Consider the following 20,562-nt stretch of genomic DNA (forward strand, 5'->3'; position numbering starts at 1 on the left):
TGGAGGCACGCACACTGAGGTAGGGACGCATGCTTCAGGCTTCGCAGTTATGACGTATAACACATGCGACGAAAGTCAACACCATTTTTGCTATCACCACCAGCTACTGCAAGGAACATCTGAAGCAAAGGCAACTGGTAAGTATAATTATTGCTAGCTAACATATTTGTATATATCTTATGTTGTGTGGCATAGCTAAACGTGCTTTAAACCACATAGCTATCTGTTGGTTGAGTAAATCAGGGTAAAGTGCTCAGAAAGCCTTTTGTTATTGGCGTCATGTCAGCAATGCTAAGCTAGCTATATAGCTACAAGCAAGAAACCCAGTTAGCCCTAGTTAAGTTATCCACGTAAATTTAACCAGCTCCATTGCACGTAAGCAAGACTAGCTCGTCTGTTAATTTGGCAATACACGGAGGGCTTTCACATGGTAGGCCAATTTAGCTGTGTTAGCCGTATTAGCATTAGTTAGCAGCCGACCATAAGCAACTTGCTAGAACATTCTAGCTAGCTAGCAACGTCACCTGCCAAGTCAACATACTTACTAACAAGCTAGCTAGCTATTAGCCTAGGATTAAGAAACGAAACTATCTATAATCACAAACGGACTAAACGCCACTCCATGGTGAGCTTTAGTCCGATATTTAAACAGATGGTAACGTATAGGCTTCTTTGTTATAATGTATCCTCTAAATTACTGTTATAGCTACAATTAATCCCAACCAGTTGCAAGTTATTTACAATGGATATGTTTTTTTTAGACCTACAACATCATCTCATTATCTTTCTTTCTTCATCAGGGGCCCTCACAACACACATTCTACTGAGAGGTTTGGACCTCAATCCAAAATGACAGACACAAAGCGTCTTGCCATCTCCATCATTCAGTTTCTTCATGATCAACTGGGCTCTGGGAGTCTATCGTCAGATGCTCAGGAAAGTTTAGAAGGTACGTTGGGAAGCCAAGATTAATTCTGAGGGGATGGGTTCACACCCTATGTTGGACGATGACCAGGGACTCAACTGTGTCCAGTCGGTGTCATTGCCTTTCCTCAACATCTGATTATTTTCCAGTTGCAGTCCAATGCCTGGAGACGGCCTTCGAGGTCTCGACCGACGACCAGACCCTATCTGTCACTCAAACATTACCAGAGATTTTTGCCTCTGCGACACAGAAGGTAGACTCAAAAGATGTCCACTTAATATGAAGGTGATTATGTGGTCAATAGCTTTTTGTCTCAGATGTGTTGACTGTCTGTTGCAGCATCCAGATACCCCCCAGGTGAAAATAAACACAGCCACAGATTCCCCCACTGAGGAGGAAGTAGCAGAGGCAGAGAGACTCAAAACTGACGGTAGGACCTCCCCTGTAATAGTTTGTGCATTACTCAGTCTTCACTTTCAGCTTAAGTATTTTATTAGGATCCCCATTAGCTACTGCTAAAGCAGTAGCTACTCTTCCTGAGGTCCACATAAAACATAACATATTATGGAACATTAATACACAAGAACAGCTCAAGGACAGAACTACATTCTTTAAAATAAGATTACACATTTTCATAAACTTATACCTTAACATTCCATGCATCGTGTACTCATAATTAAATTTACATTTACGTCATTTAGCAGACGCTCTTATCCAGAGCGACGTACAAATTGGTGCATTCACCTTATAGCCAGTGGGACAACCACTTTACAATATGTTTATTTTTTTCTTTGGGGTGGGGTAAGGGGGGGTAGAAGGATTACTTTATCCTATCTCAGGTATTCCTTAAAGAGGTGGGGTTTCAAGTGTCTCCGGAAGGTGGTGAGTGACTCCGCTGTCCTGGCGTCGTGAGGGAGCTTGTTCCACCATTGGGGTGCCAGAGCAGCGAACAGTTTTGACTGGGCTGAGCGGGAACTGTGCTTCCGCAGAGGTAGGGAGGCCAGAGGTGGATGAACGCAATGCCCTCGTTTGGGTGTAGGGACTGATCAGAGCCTGAAGGTACGGAGGTGCCGTTCCCCTCACAGCTCCGTAGGCAAGCACCATGGTCTTGTAGCAGATGCGAGCATCAACTGGAAGCCAGTGGAGTGTGCAGAGGAGCGGGGTGACGTGAGAGAACTTGGGAAGGTTGAACACCAGACGGGCTGCGGCATTCTGGATGAGTTGTAGGGGTTTAATGGCACAGGCAGGGAGCCCAGCCAACAGCGAGTTGCAGTAATCCAGACGGGAGATGACAAGTGCCTGGATTAGGACCTGTGCCGCTTCCTGTGTAAGGCAGGGTCGTACTCTCCGAATGTTGTAGAGCATGAACCTACAGGATCGGGTCACCGCCTTGATGTTAGCGGAGAACGACAGGGTGTTGTCCAGGGTCACGCCAAGGCTCTTCGCACTCTGGGAGGAGGACACAACGGAGTGGAAAGGCTATACTGCAGCAATTCATTTCCCCCATACATTTTACATTTTAGTTATTTAGCAGACGCTCTTATCCAGAGCGACTTACAGTTAGTGAGTGCATACATTTTTTCATACTGGCCCCCCGTGGGAAACGAACCCACAACCCTGGCGTTGCAAGCGCCATGCTCTACCAACTGTAGCTCTAGTGCTACAACTGCTTTCTGTAAGCCGGCCCTGATATTCTTCTCACAGCTCCAGTGTTCTGTCAACACCAGAAAGAATCTCACAACATCAGGAAGACTCATGATAAAATAATAGCAACAATCCCTGTCCTTGGTCTGTATACCTTCAGCAGTCTGACTCCAATATTATCAACAGATATGAACATTGAGTCTAAGATCCTCAACTTAGTACAAACACACTGGCAGAATCATGTGTTTACCATCTGTGTCATTGGTCCTTCCATCTGACGTCAATACTATGCATAATCATGTGATGCAAAGATGCTATTGAATGTAAACGCGACAAATGGAGATGTGAAGTTCCACAAAAGTCGTTCCATCCTGCTCAGTTCCCCTGATGTGAACAGATCCACATATCATATGGAGCGTTGCGCTCCCTCTAAAGTTTCCCTGATGTGAACTTAGCTCTCTTCATATGTAATGTTAAGAGCTGTTTGTAGGCCTATAATATTTGTATTTTCTTTATGGCAGGCAATGATCAAATGAAGGTTGAGAAATTTGGGGCAGCTGTGGAATTCTACTCAAAGGCTATTGCCATAAACCCCCGGAATGCAGTTTACTACTGCAACAGGTATTGACCAACACACTCTTAAACTTGGAGGACTCTGTGACTATTAGTCACAAATTGTGTATGTCCAAATGCAAATTTTGTGGATATTCACGCATGTGTGCAGCTTTAGTAAAGCAATAAAAATGTATTCACGCTTTTGTTTTTATGTGAAGTACTGCTAATTGTATGGACTTGTTTTTGCTAGGGCTGCTGCATACAGCAAACTAGGCAACTACGCTGGAGCAGTTCAGGACTGTGAACTTGCCATTGGGATTGACCCAAACTACAGCAAAGCATATGGAAGAATGGGGTAGGTTAGACCCTAGCGTTCAATGTTACCGTGGACATGGGCCACTGTGTTGCTGCTTTGTTATTGACTGATGATTGAACATACATTGACTTCAAACGTCCCATGCTTCCAGGTTGGCTCTAGCCAGTTTAAACAAACACACAGAATCTGTAGGTTATTACAAGAAAGCCCTGGAGTTGGACCCAGAGAACGACACCTACAAATCCAACCTGAAAATAGCAGAGCAGAAAATGGAGACTCCAAGCCCAGTAAGTTGATTACATCTCAACCACTATGGAGAATACATAATATATAATTGTTGATCGTGTTATTATTTTTTTTTCTTCAGACAGGAGGAATGGGAGGAGTTGATCTGGCTGGTTTGCTCAGTAACCCTGGTTTCATGAACATGGTGAGTTCCATGAAAGCTGTAATATGTAACTTTTTGGGTGACCTGACCAAATTCAAATAGACATGCAGTGAGGGAAAAAAGTATTTGATCCCCTGCTGATTTTGTACGTTTGCCCACTGACAAAGAAATGAGCAGTCTATAATTTTAATGGTAGGTTTATTTGAACAGTGAGGGACAGAATAACAACAACAAAATCCAGAAAAACGCATGTCAAAAATGTTATAAATTGATTTGCATTTTAATGAGGGAAATAAGTATTTGACCCCTCTGCAAAACATGACTTAGTACTTGGTGGCAAAACCCTTGTTGGCAATCACAGAGGTCAGACGTTTCTTGTAGTTGACCACCAGGTTTGCACACATCTCAGGAGGGATTTTGTCCCACTCCTCTTTGCAGATCTTCTCCAAGTCATTAAGGTTTCGAGGCTGACGTTTGGCAACTCGAACCTTCAGCTCCCTCCACAGATTTTCTATGGGATTAAGGTCTGGAGACTGGCTAGGCCACTCCAGGACCTTAGTGTGCTTCTTCTTGAGCCACTCCTTTGTTGCCTTGGCCTTGTGTTTTGGGTCATTGTCATGCTGGAATACTCATCCACGACCCATTTTCAATGCCCTGGCTGAGGGAAGGAGGTTCTCACCCAAGATTTGACGGTACATGGCCCCGTCCATCGTCCCTTTGATGCAGTGAAGTTGTCCTGTCCCCTTAGCAGAAAAACACCCCCAAAGCATAATGTTTCTACCTCCATGTTTGACGGTGGGGATGGTGTTCTTGGGGTCATAGGCAGCATTCCTCCTCCTCCAAACACGGTGAGTTGAGTTGATGCCAAAGAGCTCCATTTTGGTCTCATCTGACCACAACACTTTCACCCAGTTCTCCTCTGAATCATTCAGATGTTCATTGGCAAACTTCAGACGGGCATGTATATGTGCTTTCTTGAGCAGGGGGACCTTGCGGGCGCTGCAGGATTTCAGTCCTTCACGGCGTAGTGTGTTACCAATTGTTTTCTTGGTGACTATGGTCCCAGCTGCCTTGAGATCATTGACAAGATCCTCCCGTGTAGTTCTGGGCTGATTCCTCACCGTTCTCATGATCATTGCAACTCCACAAGGTGAGATCTTGCATGGAGCCCCAGGCCGAGGGAGACCGTTATTTTGTGTTTCTCCCATTTGCATATAATCGCACCAACTGTTGTCACCTTCTCACCAAGCTGCTTGGCGATGGTCTTGTAGCCCATTCCAGGCTTGTGTAGGTCTACAATCTTGTCCCTGACATCCTTGGAGAGCTCTTTGGTCTTGGCCATGGTGGAGAGTTTGGAATCTGATTGATTGCTTCTGTGGACAGGTGTCTTTTATACAGGTAACAAGCTGAGATTAGGAGCACTGCCTTTAAGAGTGACTTACCTGTATAAAAGAAACCTGGGAGACAGAAATCTTTCTGATTGAGGGGGTCAAATACTTATTTCCCTCATTAAAATGCAAATCAATTTATAACATTTTTGACATGCGTTTTTCTGGATTTTACCATTACCATTAAAATTATAGACTGATCATTTTTTTGTCAGTGGGCAAACGTACAAAATCAGCAGGGGATCAAATACTTTTTTCCCCCACTGTATGAGTTATAGATCTGTCATTCTCATTGAAAGCAAGTCTAAAAAGCAGTAGATATGTTCTATGTGCGCTATTTCTGTGCTTCCCATTCTTACATTTCATTTTTGCGTCTTTTACTTTAGGTTTTGTACACCAGTACACCTGAAACACCTGAAAATACTATATTTTTGGTTATGGAAAATATATTTCACAGCGGTGTAGATGGTACAATGATTCTCTACACTATACTTGCTTGTTTTGTCACAAACTGAAATTAGGCGACCTATAAGAATTTTAGCACCCATAAAATGGCGGTGCGATTTCTTCACAGTGCACCGTTAACTAAAACAAAGAAGGGCTCCTATTGGTAGATGGGTAAAATAGAGCAGATATTGAATATCCCTTTGAGCATGGTGAATTTATTAATTACACACTGGATGGTGTATCAATACACCCAGTCACTACAAAGATACAGGCAAACTTCCTAACTCAGTTTCCAGAGAGGAAGGAAACCGCTCAGATTTCACCATGAGGCCAATGGTGACTTTAAAACAGTTACAGAGTTTAATGGCTGTGATAGGAGAAAACACCACAATACTAACCTAATTAACAGAGTGAAAAGAAGGAAGCCTGTACAGAATAAAAATATTCACAAACATGCATGTGGTCCTCTGTAGCTCAGCTGGTAGAGCACGGCGCTTATAACGCCAAGGTAGTGGGTTCGATCCCCGGGACCACCCATACACAAAAAAAAAATGTATGCACGCATGACTGTAAGTCGCTTTGGATAAAAGCGTCTGCTAAATGGCATATTATTATTATATTATATTATGCATCCTGTTTGCAACAAGGCACTAAAGTAATACTGCAATAAATGTGGTAAAGCAATTTAGATTTTTGTCCTGAATACAAAGTGTTATGTTTGGGACAAATCCAATACAACGCATTACTGAGTACCACACTCCATATTTTCAAGCATAATGGTGGCTGCATCATGTTATGGGTGTGCTTGTAATCATGGTTCAGTCTGCTTTCCACCAGACACTGGGAGATTAATTCACCTTTCAGCAGGACAATAACCTAAAACACAAGGCCAAATCTACACTGGAGTTGCTTACCAAGACAGTGAATGTTCCTGAGTGGTCGATTTACAGTTTTGACTTAAATCTATGGCAAGACCTGAAAATGGTTGTCTAGCAATGATCAACAACCAATTTAACCAATTTGACAGAGCTTGAATAATTTTTAGAAGAATGATGGGCAAAAGTTGCACAATACAGGTGTGGAAAGCTCTTAGAGACTTGCCCAGAAAGACTCACAGCTGTATTTGCTGCCAAAGGTGCTTCTACAAAGTATTGACTCAGGGGTGTGAATACTTTTGTCAATTAGATATTTCTGTATTTCATTTTCAATAAATGTGCAGACATTTCTAAAAACATGTTTTCAATGAGTTTCCCACTAGTAATTATTAGTTGGAGGGGCGTTCAACTGGATTTTTCCCAGTTGTATGCTCGTATTTATGAATTGATGAGATGTCATGAACACAGCATATGTAGAAAAGGTTTACCAAATTAGAAATCGTATTGACATTGTTACGGCTGCTTTGTCCTAGGCATCCGGTTTGATGAACAACCCACAAGTACAGCAACTGTAAGTTATCCATTAATTGTCTATCAAATATATTTTTTTTTTAGATGTAGCACAAGGACTTTGTAAATGAGATTCCACAATTACTTGTGAAATGTAGGGAGCTTTTAAAGTAAATGAATGTAGAGAATATACCACCTTTCTTGTCTGTGTTGTACAGGATGTCGGGGATGATGTCAGGGGCTTACGGGCCAATGGGAGCTCCAGCAGCGCCTGGAATAGGGCCTGGGTTAGGAGCCGGACCAGGGTTAGGGTTAGGAGCCGGACCGGCAGCAGGAGTTGGAGTAGGGGGAGCGGGACCAGGTGACATCTTTGGTCTCATCCAAGCGTAAGTCTACCACCAGCTCTACTCAGTCTGTGCCAAATAGTACTTGTATATTGTATTATACCCATGGCATCAGTGATAAAGACATGAAAGCATTTAACATCTGTGAGTATTAATAAAATGCATTGATTCAATGCATTCATGTTTTTGTGACTTGTACTTGGTAACTGCCATTCCATCACCTCGCTGTGTCCATGTCCATTTAGGGGCCAACAATTTGCACAGCAGATGCAACAGCAGAACCCAGAGCTAATTGAACAGCTGAGGAGTCAAATTCACAGCCGGACACCTAGCGGTAGCAACGAAGAGCAACCTTGACCCTCAGATGGGTAAGATTAACATTTTTAAATGGTTATGGGTTGGTCCATGTATCGTAGAGTCGTACTGGGTTGTTTTTGCAATGTGTTTTTTGTTCACCTTTACAAAGCGCACATGTAGAGCTAATCATAAAATGGTCTGATCTCCCTTTTCTGACAGAGGAAGATTTGCGTGTGGAAAAAAGAAGAGATGCTGTCCTTTTTTTTAAATCTCCCAACTCCATGGACAAAAAGCTTTATCACTGAGTAGTTATTGCATGTGTGCTCCGCCCCCGTCTTAAAGGAAACTGATCAACAAAACCTTGCAGAGATGATGAAATTTGATAAACCTGTTGTCAACAGATATCTAGTCCGAAGTGTCTGGATTGATTGGGGTGTCACATCAGTTGCACTGCAATGTCACACCAGTGTAGCACTTGGTTTAGGTGTTTCATGTTACTAATTCCTGCCAGTGGACTGTTGTCATTTAGTCCCCCCAGTGGACTAAATGCAGCTGCATCACTTGAGCTTTGTCAGTTCAGGTACACAGAAACACCTTGAGATTATTATGCGATAATACAGTTCAGCAGCCATATACATTTTGAGAAGCATCTATTTGTACAGAGAAATACTGCTTGCAGGGATGGTATCTAGAGTACTGTCAACATTATGGGAATTTAAATTGAGCATTTCAAATAGGACCTATTTGTGTCCTCTGTAGTCCAGGAGTTGTTTAAGCATTATACACTTATTTTGTAATGGGTATGTCAGTGTTACACTGTTTTTGTTTTTTCTAACATGGGTGGCTGACGTTTTTGTTCACAATCTTTGATTAAATCATACTGATAAATTAGCCTAACATGTTTGCTTGATTTTAAACCTATTTGTTATCTATTTCAACTCAGGAAATAAATTGAAATTAAATTGATGAATTGGAAATTCCATTTAGAAAATATTAGTGAATTGAAATTATTTATTTGACTTGACTGAAGATGGAATTGACCCCACACTGAAACATAAAGCTAAAAGCTGCATTGCATTGATGATATTGATGCATTTAGCACACAAAAAAAAGAAGTAAACTCCGGAGTTTAAATGTAATACATTTACAGCAGAGAAACCTTAGTCAACTGGAGACCTCAGTTTACAAAAGCCCTTTCCACGAAACATCATCACTTAGCTCATGGCAAGCTTTTGCCGCGTTCAAAACAACTGGGAACTCGTAAATCTCCAACTTCAGTGTGTTCAAGACAACTGGGAACTCGCGTAAAAAAACGAGCTCTTACTGGGAAAATCGTTTGGAATGGTCATCCAACTCGGAATTCCAAGTCGGAGACTCTGGCATCTTTCTACAACCAAAGATTATGGATATACTAATAAGATGCATGTCTCTCCGCCCTAACAATGGGGGGAGTCATCCACAAAGCAGCACGGATGTCTAGCGCCCACCTATCCTTTCTTTGGATTGGTGGATACATCTCATTATTGTAATCATGTTTTAATACTCTATAGACTAATTTCATGAATATGCATAGCCATCGCGAGACAACTTCGCTATAGTGTTGTTTCTCAACGTTGCCGGGATGTCACGTGTCCTATTTATATCAGTACACATAACTTAAGCATTACGAAACTTCTATTCGATCAAATAAGCCATTAATTGTTTTGTTGACCAAATTCGACACTCATTGGCCTCCATACTAAAACGCCTTGCTTGGTGGGCGAAACAACGAAAAACCTCCTCCTGCTGGAGGGTGGAGGGAGACCGATTGTCCGCCGAGTTGGGCGGTCATGGCTAAAAGGAACACAGATTTTGTAAAAGATACGTCATAGTCCGGTTCACTACAACAAGTGCGTCTTACACAGCGTCGAGTTCTACAGCAGACTACTTGATTTCCACAGAATCACTTGCTGGCTAGCTACAATTCACCAATAAATATACACTGCTCAAAAAAATAAAGGGAACACTTAAACAACACAATGTAACTGCAAGTCAATCACACTTCTGTGAAATCAAACTGTCCACTTAGGAAGCAACAATGATTGACAAATTTCACATGCTGTTGTGCAAATGGAATAGACAACAGGTGGAAATTATAGGCAATTAGCAAGACACCCCCAATAAAGGAGTGGTTCTGCAGGTGGTGACCACAGATCACTTCTCAGTTCCTATGCTGCCTGGCTGATGTTTTGGTCACTTTTGAATGCTGGCGGTGCTTTCACTCTAATGGTACCATGAGATGGAGTCTACAACCCACACAAGTGGCTCAGGTAGTGCAGCTCATCCAGGATGGCACATCAATGCGAGCTGTGGCAAGAAGGTTTGCTGTGTCTGTCAGCGTAGTGTCCAGAGCATGGAGGCGCTACCAGGAGACAGGCCACTACATCAGGAGACGTGGAGGAGGCCGTAGGAGGGCAACAACCCAGCAGCAGGACCGCTACCTCCGCCTTTGTGCAAGGAGGAGCAGGAGGAGCACTGCCAGAGCCCTGCAAAATGTGCATGTGTCTGCTCAAACGGTCAGAAACAGACTCCATGAGGGTGGTATGAGGGCCCGACGTCCACAGCTGGGGGTTGTGCTTACAGCCCAACACCGTGCAGGACGTTTGGCATTTGCCAGAGAACACCAAGATTGGCAAATTCGCCACTGGCGCCCTGTGCTCTTCACAGACGAAAGCAGGTTCACACTGAGCACATGTGACAGACGTGACAGAGTCTGGAGACGCCGTGGAGAACTTTCTGCTGCCTGCAACATCCTCCAGCATGACCGGTTTGGCGGTGGATCAGTCATGGTGTGGGGTGGCATTTCTTTGGGGGGCCGCACAGCCCTCCATGTGCTCGCCAGAGGTAGCCTGACTGCCATTAGGTACCGAGATGAGATCCTCAGACCCCCTTGTGAGACCATATGCTGGTGCGGTTGGCCCTGGGTTCCTCCTAATGCAAGACAATGCTAGACCTCATGTGGCTGGAGTGTGTCAGCAGTTCCTGCAAGAGGAAGGCATTGATGCTATGGACTGGCCCGCACGTTCCCCAGACCTGAATCCAATTGAGCACATCTGGGACATCATGTCTCGCTCCACCCACCAACGCCACGTTGCACCACAGACTGTCCAGGAGTTGGCGGATGCTTTAGTCCAGGTCTGGGAGGAGATCCCTCAGGAGACCATCCACCACCTCATCAGGAGCATGCCCAGGCGTTGTAGGGAGGTCATACAGGCACGTGGAGGCCACACACACTACTGAGCCTCATTTTGACTTGTTTTAAGGACATTACATCAAAGTTGGATCAGCCTGTAGTGTGTTTTCCACTTTAATTTTGAGGGTGACTCCAAATCCAGACCTCCATGGGTTGATAAATTTGATTTCCATTGATAATTTTTGTGTGATTTTGTTGTCAGCACATTCAACTATGTAAAGAAAAAAGTATTTAATAAGATTATTTCATTCATTCAGATCTAGGATGTGTTGTTTAAGTGTTCCCTTTATTTTTTTGAGCAGTGTACTATTCCTGATGCACCTCTATCTATGTCCGCGCGAGTGGAGCAGACGGGACTATGACGTCACTTTCACAAAATCGGTAATCCTTCTAGCCATGACTGAGTTTGAGCCTCTTCCTCTTGTTTAAAAAAAAAAATGTTTTTAAAATATTTTTGTGTGTGTTTTTTTTTGTGTACTTTTTACCTCATTTTCGTCTTTCCGACCTGAAGATCACTGACGTCATGATTTTACCCAGTTGTCTTGAAAGCATCTCCACCAATCAGAAACGTTTTCGTCGTGTGAACAGGAAGTGTCACGAGAACGAGGAAAAAGCTGTGAAAGGTCAGTGTAGAGCTATTTCATATTCCTCGTCGAAAAGCTCGATAGAAATGATTATATACGTTTCAGCTGCTGGAGAAGCTTGCAATGTGACGCAAATGAATATTAATGATAGCTAGCATCCCCTTAGAAAGCTGTGTTTATCAACTGGTCGCCCCGATAATTTGCTAATGTTATGTTAATATGCCATTTATGTTGACATGCGTGCTAGTTTAGCTATAAGGGTATTTTTTTTATAAACTACGGTACCAGTGAGGATTTCCTACGGTGGACAACTTTGTTACAGCTGTTGATAAATCATTGATAATAATATGCTAATTATTTTCATGTCATTTCATTAAGATATAAGTGGGGTACATAGCAATATTTTTAAAAAAAAGTCACGAGTTGATTTTAAATCCTATGATTAACCAATTCTCATGGTTGGTGTCTTAAAACATTACTTTTCTGTCCTTGCATTTATGGCAGTGTAAATTGTAGTTATATCATATATTAAGCAATAATCAGTTAAATTAGACATTCAACTTGAACCGTGTAAGAATCCTGAATCTAGCTCTCGGACTGTTTTTTTGTATAGAGATCTCAGATCTCTCAAAAAAAATGTATGTGATTGCAAAATCGAATGCTTCTAACCGAAAGAGTCACTACGTTGATACTTAAAAACTAAATCGATACTGTCATTAACGTGGTTCTTCAATAATGACGCATAATACTTGTAGGATTTGCATTTGGTGTCGAGCTGTTTAAGCCGTGATAGTCTATCCTTTTTTCACACGTCATCATTTGATCCAGAAGGAATTTTCTGAATGACAGTCAAGTGACGAACAGCTGTTGTGATGGTGCATGCGATGCAACAGCAGACACAGCCCAAGTGCTTGAAAAAAGGTGTTCGCGAGGAATGTCCAGAATATATTGGTCTATTCATTAAACTGATGAAGACAGTTGTGCCTGGGTCCCCATTGGATCTCATTGGATATAATGACAACAAATGACATAGCCTAGTGGGCTTTTTCACAATACGATCTGGTCCTCTGTAGCTCAGCTGGTAGAGCACGGCGCTTGTAACGCCAAGGTAGTGGGTTCGATCCCCGGGACCACCCATACACAAAAATTTATGCACGCATGACTGTAAGTCGCCTTGGATAAAAGCGTCTGCTACATTTACATTACATTTTTGTCATTTAGCAGACGCTCTTATCCAGAGCGACTTACAGTTAGTGAATGCATACATGTTTTTTTGTTTTTTTCATACTGGCCCCCCGTGGGAATCGAACCCACAACCCTGGCGTTGCAAACGCCATGCTCTACCAACTGAGCTACATCCCTGCTAAATTGCATATTATTATGACAAATACATTTTGGTTTCCATGTTACACCTGCAATTTAAAACCATAGGTCTACATTAGGCCCTATATGTGCAATTATGTAAATTATTCAATTGTATAACATTGAGGTCCTTGAAAATTACAATAAGTGCTTGAAAAAGTCATTGAATTTGACTTACCAATACCTGTATGAATCCTGTTTAAAGGATGTATAGTCTTAGGCCTATGTTGTTGTATAGGTGGAGTTATGGGCCAGTTTGCATATATTCCTCTAAGTACACATGTGGAACTGCATAAAAAACATTTTTATTTTTGTTTCAAACCATTTAGAAATGTGTATCCAAATGTCACACATTGGCCCCATTAATTTATTTAAAGACCCATAATCACAAATTGTTTAAGGTTATGTTTTGTCTGATCTGTACATAGCCTATTCATAGATGTTAACTCTAGCTTCTCTTCACGGAGGTATCTTCCGTCCAGGTTTTTTTTTTTACGAGCCTTGCTCGGTCTGGACGTTATCAAGCATCACTTGCAATACAGTTTTGGAAACATAAGGACCTTATCTTTCATGTCAGCGAGAAATAATAATACTTTTTTTTTTTAAAGGTTGCATTAATACACACCTTTTATAAGGTTAGGTTCCCTCACGGCCATATTTCCATTTTACAGCGCTTATTTACTAAAGACAGGCGGAATACAGAGGCGACCACCTGTGCTTGTAAGCTATCTAGCGTTCTCCAAACACCTGTGGATGCCAGAAAAGTGTTGTAACTGAAAAACACTTGAGTTCTCGAGCAAATCTGTACATAGATATGCTTGGTATGCAATATTAAAGATTATACTAGATCTGGGAGATACACCGGAAATGATCGACACCAATCACTTATCGCAGGCATTTTGCTGATATCGTTCATTACGATAAGTAGCCTATACTAAAGAAATGTGAAGTTTAAAATGAAATACGTTTGCTAATATGGGTGATTGTTAATGGGATATTATAAAACATTTTTATAAACGTATCGTTCTATTTATCGTTACGCATAACTTCAGGCAATTTATTGCAATATGGATTTTTGTCCATATTGCCCAGCTATATATTATTCTTTGCAACATTCAAGATTGCACATCTAGCTATCACAGCTGTGATCATGTTGAATCAAACCAGTCAACAAGCTGATCATATTAGCTTAGTTAAATGATAGCTAGCTGGCTGTTCTAGTTTCTGACTGACTGTCATGAATAAAACTAAAAGTTTACCTAATTTGTTTGCACATCTTTGACATTTTTCTTTTTCATTTGTTGCTCATGTCACAGCTGGAATTGTCTCTTGGACCAGGATGACAAGACCACTCTCTGTGACCTGACAGAGAAAAGGAAGAGAAGGCTTTGAGGATTATGTGCCATTCATATTACTGAGTAATACCATATCTGGACATAATGGAGCTAGTAGTGGCCAAGGTCCTTTGCCTTCTGGGGGTGTTTGCTCTTATGTTGGCTGGGATTCTTGTCCCAGTGCGCCTGATGATGCAGGTGGACTATGAGAAAGCCCAAAGCTACAGGAAGGCTCTTGCACTCTGCAATTCTTTTGGAGGTGGTGTATTTCTGGCCACTTGCTTCAATGCTCTTTTGCCAGCAGTAAGAAACAAGGTAGGTAGCCATGTCTTACCAGAAGAGAACCGTCGCGCTCTCCAAGAGGCTTGGCTGGTGTGTAAAACCTGTCAATTCAGTCAAACAAAGAGGTGTAATGGGTTCGCACTCAAGAAGATGTCGCATAAAGCTTACTTAATTATTCAATGTTTTCAATTAATTTCACTGCTTTACAGCCTTCTTCAGTGTGTAAGTCTAAAATGTTGGTTGGTTTGATTGATTGATAAAATCTCTTACTGTGTTGCCCCCTCCCATAGCCTTTCATTAACCAGTAGAAAACAGATAATTCAGTCTACATTCATTCCTGTTAGATTATGGCGATATTATATACATTAATGCAGCTACCAGTGTTTTGAAGCCCTTGGACACAATATATCGTAGCGCACTTTGTTTTATAACATCTGATAGTTTTGACACTCACCACTGCATCCTTTATCATAAAGTTGGTTGGACCTCGCCAAAAAAAAAGGAGGTCACTTAATTATTCTGTTTTTGTTTATAAAGCCTTACTCAATAAACTACCAATTTACTTAACATTATTGTTGAAATATAGAAACTCGGATTACAACACTAGATCACAGGGTTGGTTAATGCTGGAGACTCCACGTGTATCCACAGAGTTGGGTAAATCTGCCTTTTCCTACCAGGCCCCTATCTTGTGGAATAATCTCCAAGTAACGTTTCATTTGGATGTGTTGTTGTCTCAGGGTCAGTTTAGGAGAAAGGCTAGGGATTTTTACATTGATAAATGTGTTTGTTTTGTTTGATTGTTTGTGTATATAATATTTGCTATTTATTTAATTTTGTGTATTAAATAGAGTATAATTTAATTTTCTGTATTGTTCCCAGGGCACATTTGCAAATGAGACCTAGGTCTCAATGTGTTTTTCCCTGGTTAAATAAATTAAATAAAATAGTCAGGCTCTCAGAAGCAGTTTGGAAGAAAGAAGCCCTGTTGAGAAGCCACTCCAATATATTCCGACAACCACTTTGCTGTTGTAGAATAGAAGTAGAATGTTTATATGCTGATGTTAATTTACTGAGTGTTGTTTCTTTAGGTGGACGAGGTCCTTAAGCTGGTGAATATAACCACAGACTACCCCCTGGCAGAGACCATGATGATGCTGGGCTTCTTCCTCACAGTTTTTGTGGAGCAAGCAGTGCTCACCTTCAAGAAGGAAAAGCCATCATTCATCAACCTGGAGACCTTTAACGCAGGGGTATCCGAGGCTGGGAGCGACTCTGAGTACGACACTCCATTCATTTCTCCCACTCGGGGCTCCCCTGTGGGCCACCACCATGGGCATCACCACGGACACCTCAGCCCCACTGAGATGGCCAGAGCTGGGCCTCTGCGGCTGGCCAGCCTGGTCCTGGCTCTCTCTGCCCATTCTGTGTTCGAGGGGCTGGCCCTGGGCCTCCAGGAGGATGGGGCCAAGCTGGGAAGCCTCTTCTTGGGGGTGGGCATCCACGAGACCCTGGCCGCCGTGGCTCTGGGGGTGAGTGTGGCCAAAGCTGCTTTGCCCATGAGGGATGCCATCAAGCTCGGTGTAACGGTCAGCCTCATGATTCCCATTGGCATCGGACTGGGCATGGGCATCAATAGTGCCCAAAACCTGGCAGGCAGTATTGCCTCTGTGGTGCTCCAAGGCCTGGCTGCTGGGACTTTCCTCTTTGTCACCTTCTTTGAGATCCTGTCTCGGGAGCTGGAGGATAAACATAACAGACTGCTAAAGGTGCTCTTTCTTATACTGGGCTATGGGGTACTAGCAGGCCTAATGTTCATCAAGTGGTGATGGACAGAAGAGGCCTTTTTAATGCACTGAGATGTCGATGAGGATCTTACTGGCCACACTTTGCATTGTGCACACCAACACTACCAAAGTAAACTTTTTTGGTTTTGGTAAAGGGGTGTGGTAAATCAAGTTTAATTGTTTTTTTCTTAGCATTTACACTGGAACATGTTTGCTTACTTATTAAGGCTACGTTACTGTTTTAGTTTCTGCCATAGGGAATACTCCATGTTCCTGCCATTGAGTAGTAATGGTAAAGTGAGTCACTTTGACAGGATACTTTTGTATACGTTGCCAGACACAGGATTAAAACTCATGTAGAGATATCAGGATAAGTACTCCATAGCATTTCAAGTAAAGACACTGTTGTCTTATTGGCATTTTGCAAGACGAGTGAAGTGATAACCTACTTATAACATAAAGGAAACCTTTTAATGAAGAACATTTATAAGAATACTACTTGCAGTGATATGTAACAAATGTAAACATATTGATGTTTGTGGTTGAACGATAATGTTATAATGGTGGTTATTATGCAGTGGTGCATATTTGAAGTGTTGTTCATGTTTTCCCCTGTCTGGTCTATACCTGCTGTTTCCATGGTCAGTATGCTATTTGTAAATACAGTTGGAAGTCGGAAGTTTACATACACTTAGGTTGGAGTCATTAAAACTCATTTTTCAACCACTCCACACATTTCTTGTTAACAAATTATAGTTTTGGCAAGTCGGTTAGGACATCTACTTTGTGCATGACACAAGTAGTTTTTCCAAAAATTGTTTACAGACAGATTATTTCACTTATAATTCACTGTATCACAATTCCAGTGGGTCAGAAGTTTACATACACTAAGTTGACTGTGCCTTTAAACAGCTTGGAACATTCCAGAAAATGATGTCATGGCTTTAGAAGCTTCTGATAGGCTAATTGACATAATTTGAGTCAATTGGAGGTGTACCTGTGGATGTATTTCAAGGCCTACCTGAGTCAATTGGAGGTGTACCTGTGGATGTATTTCAAGGCCTACCTCAGTGCCTCTTTGCTTGACATCATGGGAAAATGAAAAGGAATCAGGCAACACCTCAGAAAAAAACTGTAGACCTCCACAAGTCTGGTTCATCCTTGGGAGCGATTTACAAATGTTTAAGGTCCTACGTTCATCTGTACAAACAATAGTACGCAAGTATAAACACCATGGGACCACGCAGCCGTCATACCGCTCAGGAAGGAGACGCGTTCTGTCTCCTAGAGATTAACGTACTTTGGTGCGAAAAGTGCAAATCAATCCCAGAACAACAGCAAAGGACCTTGTGAAGATGCTGGAGGAAACAGGTACAAAAGTATCTATATCCACAGTAAAACGGGTCCTATATCGACATAACCGGAAAGGCCGCTCAGCAAGGAAGAAGCCACTTCTCCAAAAACGCCATAAAATAGCCAGACTATGGTTTGCAACTGCACATGGGGACAAAGATCGTACTTTTTGGAGAAATATCCTCTGGTCTGATGAAACAAAAATAGAACTGTTTGGCCATAATGACCATCGTTATGTTTGGAGGAAAAAGGGGGCTGCTTGCAAGCCGAAGAACACCATCCCAACCGTGAAGCACGGGGGTGGCAGCATCATGCTGTGGGGGTGCTTTGCTGCAGGAGAGACTGGTGCACTTCACAAAATAGATGGCATCATGAGGAAGGAAAATGTACAGTGGGGAAAAAAAGTATTTAGTCAGCCACCAATTGTGTAAGTTCTCCCACTTAAAAAGATGAGAGAGGCCTGTAATTTTCATCATAGGTACACGTCAACTATGACAGACAAAATGAGAAGAAAGAAATCCAGAAAATCACATTGTAGGATTTTTAATGAATTTATTTGCAAATTATGGTGGAAAATAAGTATTTGGTCAATAACAAAAGTTTCTCAATACTTTGTTATATACCCTTTGTTGGCAATGACACAGGTGAAACGTTTTCTGTAAGTCTTCACAAGGTTTTCACACACTGTTGCTGGTATTTTGGCCCATTCCTCCATGCAGATCTCCTCTAGAGCAGTGATGTTTTGGGTCTGTCGCTGGGCAACACAGACTTTCAACTCCCCTCCAAAGATTTTCTATGGGGTTGAGATCTGGAGACTGGCTAGGCCACTCCAGGACCTTGAAATGCTTCTTACGAAGCCACTCCTTCGTTGCCCGGGCGGTGTGTTTGGGATCATTGTCATGCTGAAAGACCCAGCCACGTTTCATCTTCAATGCCCTTGCTGATGGAAGGAGGTTTTCACTCAAAATCTCACGATACATGGCCCCATTCATTCTTTCCTTTACACGGATCAGTCGTCCTGGTCCCTTTGCAGAAAAACAGCCCCAAAGCATGATGTTTCCACCCCCATGCTTCACAGTAGGTATGGTGTTCTTTGGATGCAACTCAGCATTCTTTGTCCTCCAAACACGACGAGTTGAGTTTTTACCAAAAAGTTATATTTTGGTTTCATCTGACCATATGACATTCTCCCAATCCTCTTCTGGTTCATCCAAATGCACTCTAGTAAACTTCAGACGGGCCTGGACATGTACTGGCTTAAGCAGGGGGACACGTCTGGCACTGCAGGATTTGAGTCCCTGGCGGCGTAGTGTGTTACTGATGGTAGGCTTTGTTACTTTGGTCCCAGCTCTCTGCAGGTCATTCACTAGGTCCCCCCGTGTGGTTCTGGGATTTTTGCTCACCGTTCTTGTGATCATTTTGACCCCACGGGGTGAGATCTAGCGTGGAGCCCCAGATCGAGGGAGATTATCAGTGGTCTTGTATGTCTTCCATTTCCTAATAATTGCTCCCACAGTTGATTTCTTCAAACCAAGCTGCTTACCTATTGCAGATTCAGTCTTCCCAGCCTGGTGCAGGTCTACAATTTTGTTTCTGGTGTCCTTTGACAGCTCTTTGGTCTTGGCCATAGTGGAGTTTAGAGTGTGACTGTTTGAGGTTGTGGACAGGTGTCTTTTTATACTGATAACAAGTTCAAACAGGTGCCATTAATACAGGTAACGAGTGGAGGACAGAGGAGCCTCTTAAAGAAGAAGTTACAGGTCTGTGAGAGCCAGAAATCTTGCTTGTTTGTAGGTGACCAAATACTTATTTTCCACCATAATTTGCAAATTAATTAATTAAAAATCCTACAATGTGATTTTCTGGATTTTTTTTCTCTCAATTTGTCTGTCATAGTTGACGTGTACCTATGATGAAAATTACAGGCCTCTCTCATCTTTTTAAGTGGGAGAACTTGCACAATTGGTGGCTGACTAAATACTTTTTCCCCCCACTGTATGTGGATATAGTGAAGTAATATCTCAAGACATCAGTCAGGAAGTTAAAGCTTGGTCGCAAATGGGTCTTCCAAATGGACAATAACCCCAAGCATACTTCCAAAGTTGTGGCAAAATGGATTAAGGACAACCAAGTCAAGGAATTGGAGTGGCCATCACAAAGCCCTTGACCTACATCCTATAGAAAATGTGTGGGCAGAACTGAAAAAGCGTGTGCGAGCAAGGAGGCCTACAAACCTGACTCAGTTACACCAGCTCTGTCATGAGCAATGGGCCAAAATTCACACAACTTATTCACACAACTTACCCAGGGTTGTGGGTTCGATAATAATGTAATCACTCACTAACTGTAAGTTGCTCTGGATAAGAGCGTCTGCTAAATGACTTAAATGTAAATGTAAATGTGGGAAGCTTGTGGAAGGCTACCCGAAACATTTGACCCAAGTTAAACAATTTAAAGGCAATGCTACCAAATACTAATTGAGTGTATGTAAACTTCTGACCCACTGGGAATGTGATGAAAGAAATAATAGCTGAAATAAATCATTCTCTCTACTATTATTCTGACATTTCACATTCTTAAAATAAAGTGGTGATCCTAACTGACCTAAGACAGGGAATATTTTTAGTAGGATTCAATGTCAGGAATTTTGAAAAACTGAGTTTAAATGTTTTTGGCTAAGGTGTATGTAAACTTCCGACTTCAACTTTATGCATATTTGAATGTAACATTTTCATATGTAAACATATATCTTTTTTTAAAAATGTATTGTTTGTTGGTTTAATTATTTCTTAGCGTTAAAGGCCGAATTCAGAGTTGAGAAAAAATGTCGCAACTCAAAACGTTTTCCTAAATCATTAATGGAAGTCAATTGGAGAGTTATATGAATCAAGTCTGAATACGGCCCAGTGTGTTGTCTTTTCCCCATTTTGGTTGGATAG

General features: G+C 42.0%; 2 protein-coding genes across 2 annotated transcripts; both read left to right on the forward strand.

The window, feature by feature from the left end:
- Positions 1-33: 33 nt before the first annotated feature.
- Positions 34-8,580, forward strand: LOC121576478 (small glutamine-rich tetratricopeptide repeat-containing protein alpha-like). Its single transcript, XM_041889641.2, has 12 exons — positions 34-137; positions 801-949; positions 1,075-1,178; positions 1,265-1,355; positions 3,091-3,190; positions 3,375-3,479; positions 3,592-3,727; positions 3,808-3,870; positions 7,072-7,109; positions 7,267-7,434; positions 7,638-7,760; positions 7,909-8,580. Exons 2-11 carry the CDS (start codon positions 850-852, stop codon positions 7,747-7,749), a joined length of 1,017 nt encoding a protein of 338 aa, XP_041745575.1. The 5' UTR covers positions 34-137; positions 801-849; the 3' UTR covers positions 7,750-7,760; positions 7,909-8,580.
- A 2,919-nt stretch (positions 8,581-11,499) lies between these two features.
- On the forward strand, positions 11,500-17,013 carry LOC121576475 (zinc transporter ZIP3-like). The gene is made up of 3 exons (XM_041889639.1): positions 11,500-11,544; positions 14,184-14,516; positions 15,575-17,013. Exons 2-3 carry the CDS (start codon positions 14,307-14,309, stop codon positions 16,310-16,312), a joined length of 948 nt encoding a protein of 315 aa, XP_041745573.1. The 5' UTR covers positions 11,500-11,544; positions 14,184-14,306; the 3' UTR covers positions 16,313-17,013.
- Positions 17,014-20,562: the final 3,549 nt, after the last annotated feature.

This window comes from Coregonus clupeaformis, chromosome 11 (genome assembly GCF_020615455.1).
Source record: "Coregonus clupeaformis isolate EN_2021a chromosome 11, ASM2061545v1, whole genome shotgun sequence".
NCBI classification, from domain to species: domain Eukaryota; kingdom Metazoa; phylum Chordata; class Actinopteri; order Salmoniformes; family Salmonidae; genus Coregonus; species Coregonus clupeaformis.

Excerpts from the sequence above, each read along its gene's own strand:
- LOC121576478 (XM_041889641.2), top strand. The coding sequence starts at position 850 with ATGACAGACACAAAGCGTCTTGCCATCTCCATCATTCAGTTTCTTCAT. Across the intron at positions 3,191-3,374 it reads GCAGTTTACTACTGCAACAG|GGCTGCTGCATACAGCAAAC; the intron begins GTATTGACCAAC and ends TGTTTTTGCTAG. Across the intron at positions 3,728-3,807 it reads AAATGGAGACTCCAAGCCCA|ACAGGAGGAATGGGAGGAGT; the intron begins GTAAGTTGATTA and ends TTTTTTCTTCAG.
- LOC121576475 (XM_041889639.1), top strand. The coding sequence starts at position 14,307 with ATGGAGCTAGTAGTGGCCAAGGTCCTTTGCCTTCTGGGGGTGTTTGCT. Across the intron at positions 14,517-15,574 it reads TGCCAGCAGTAAGAAACAAG|GTGGACGAGGTCCTTAAGCT; the intron begins GTAGGTAGCCAT and ends TTGTTTCTTTAG.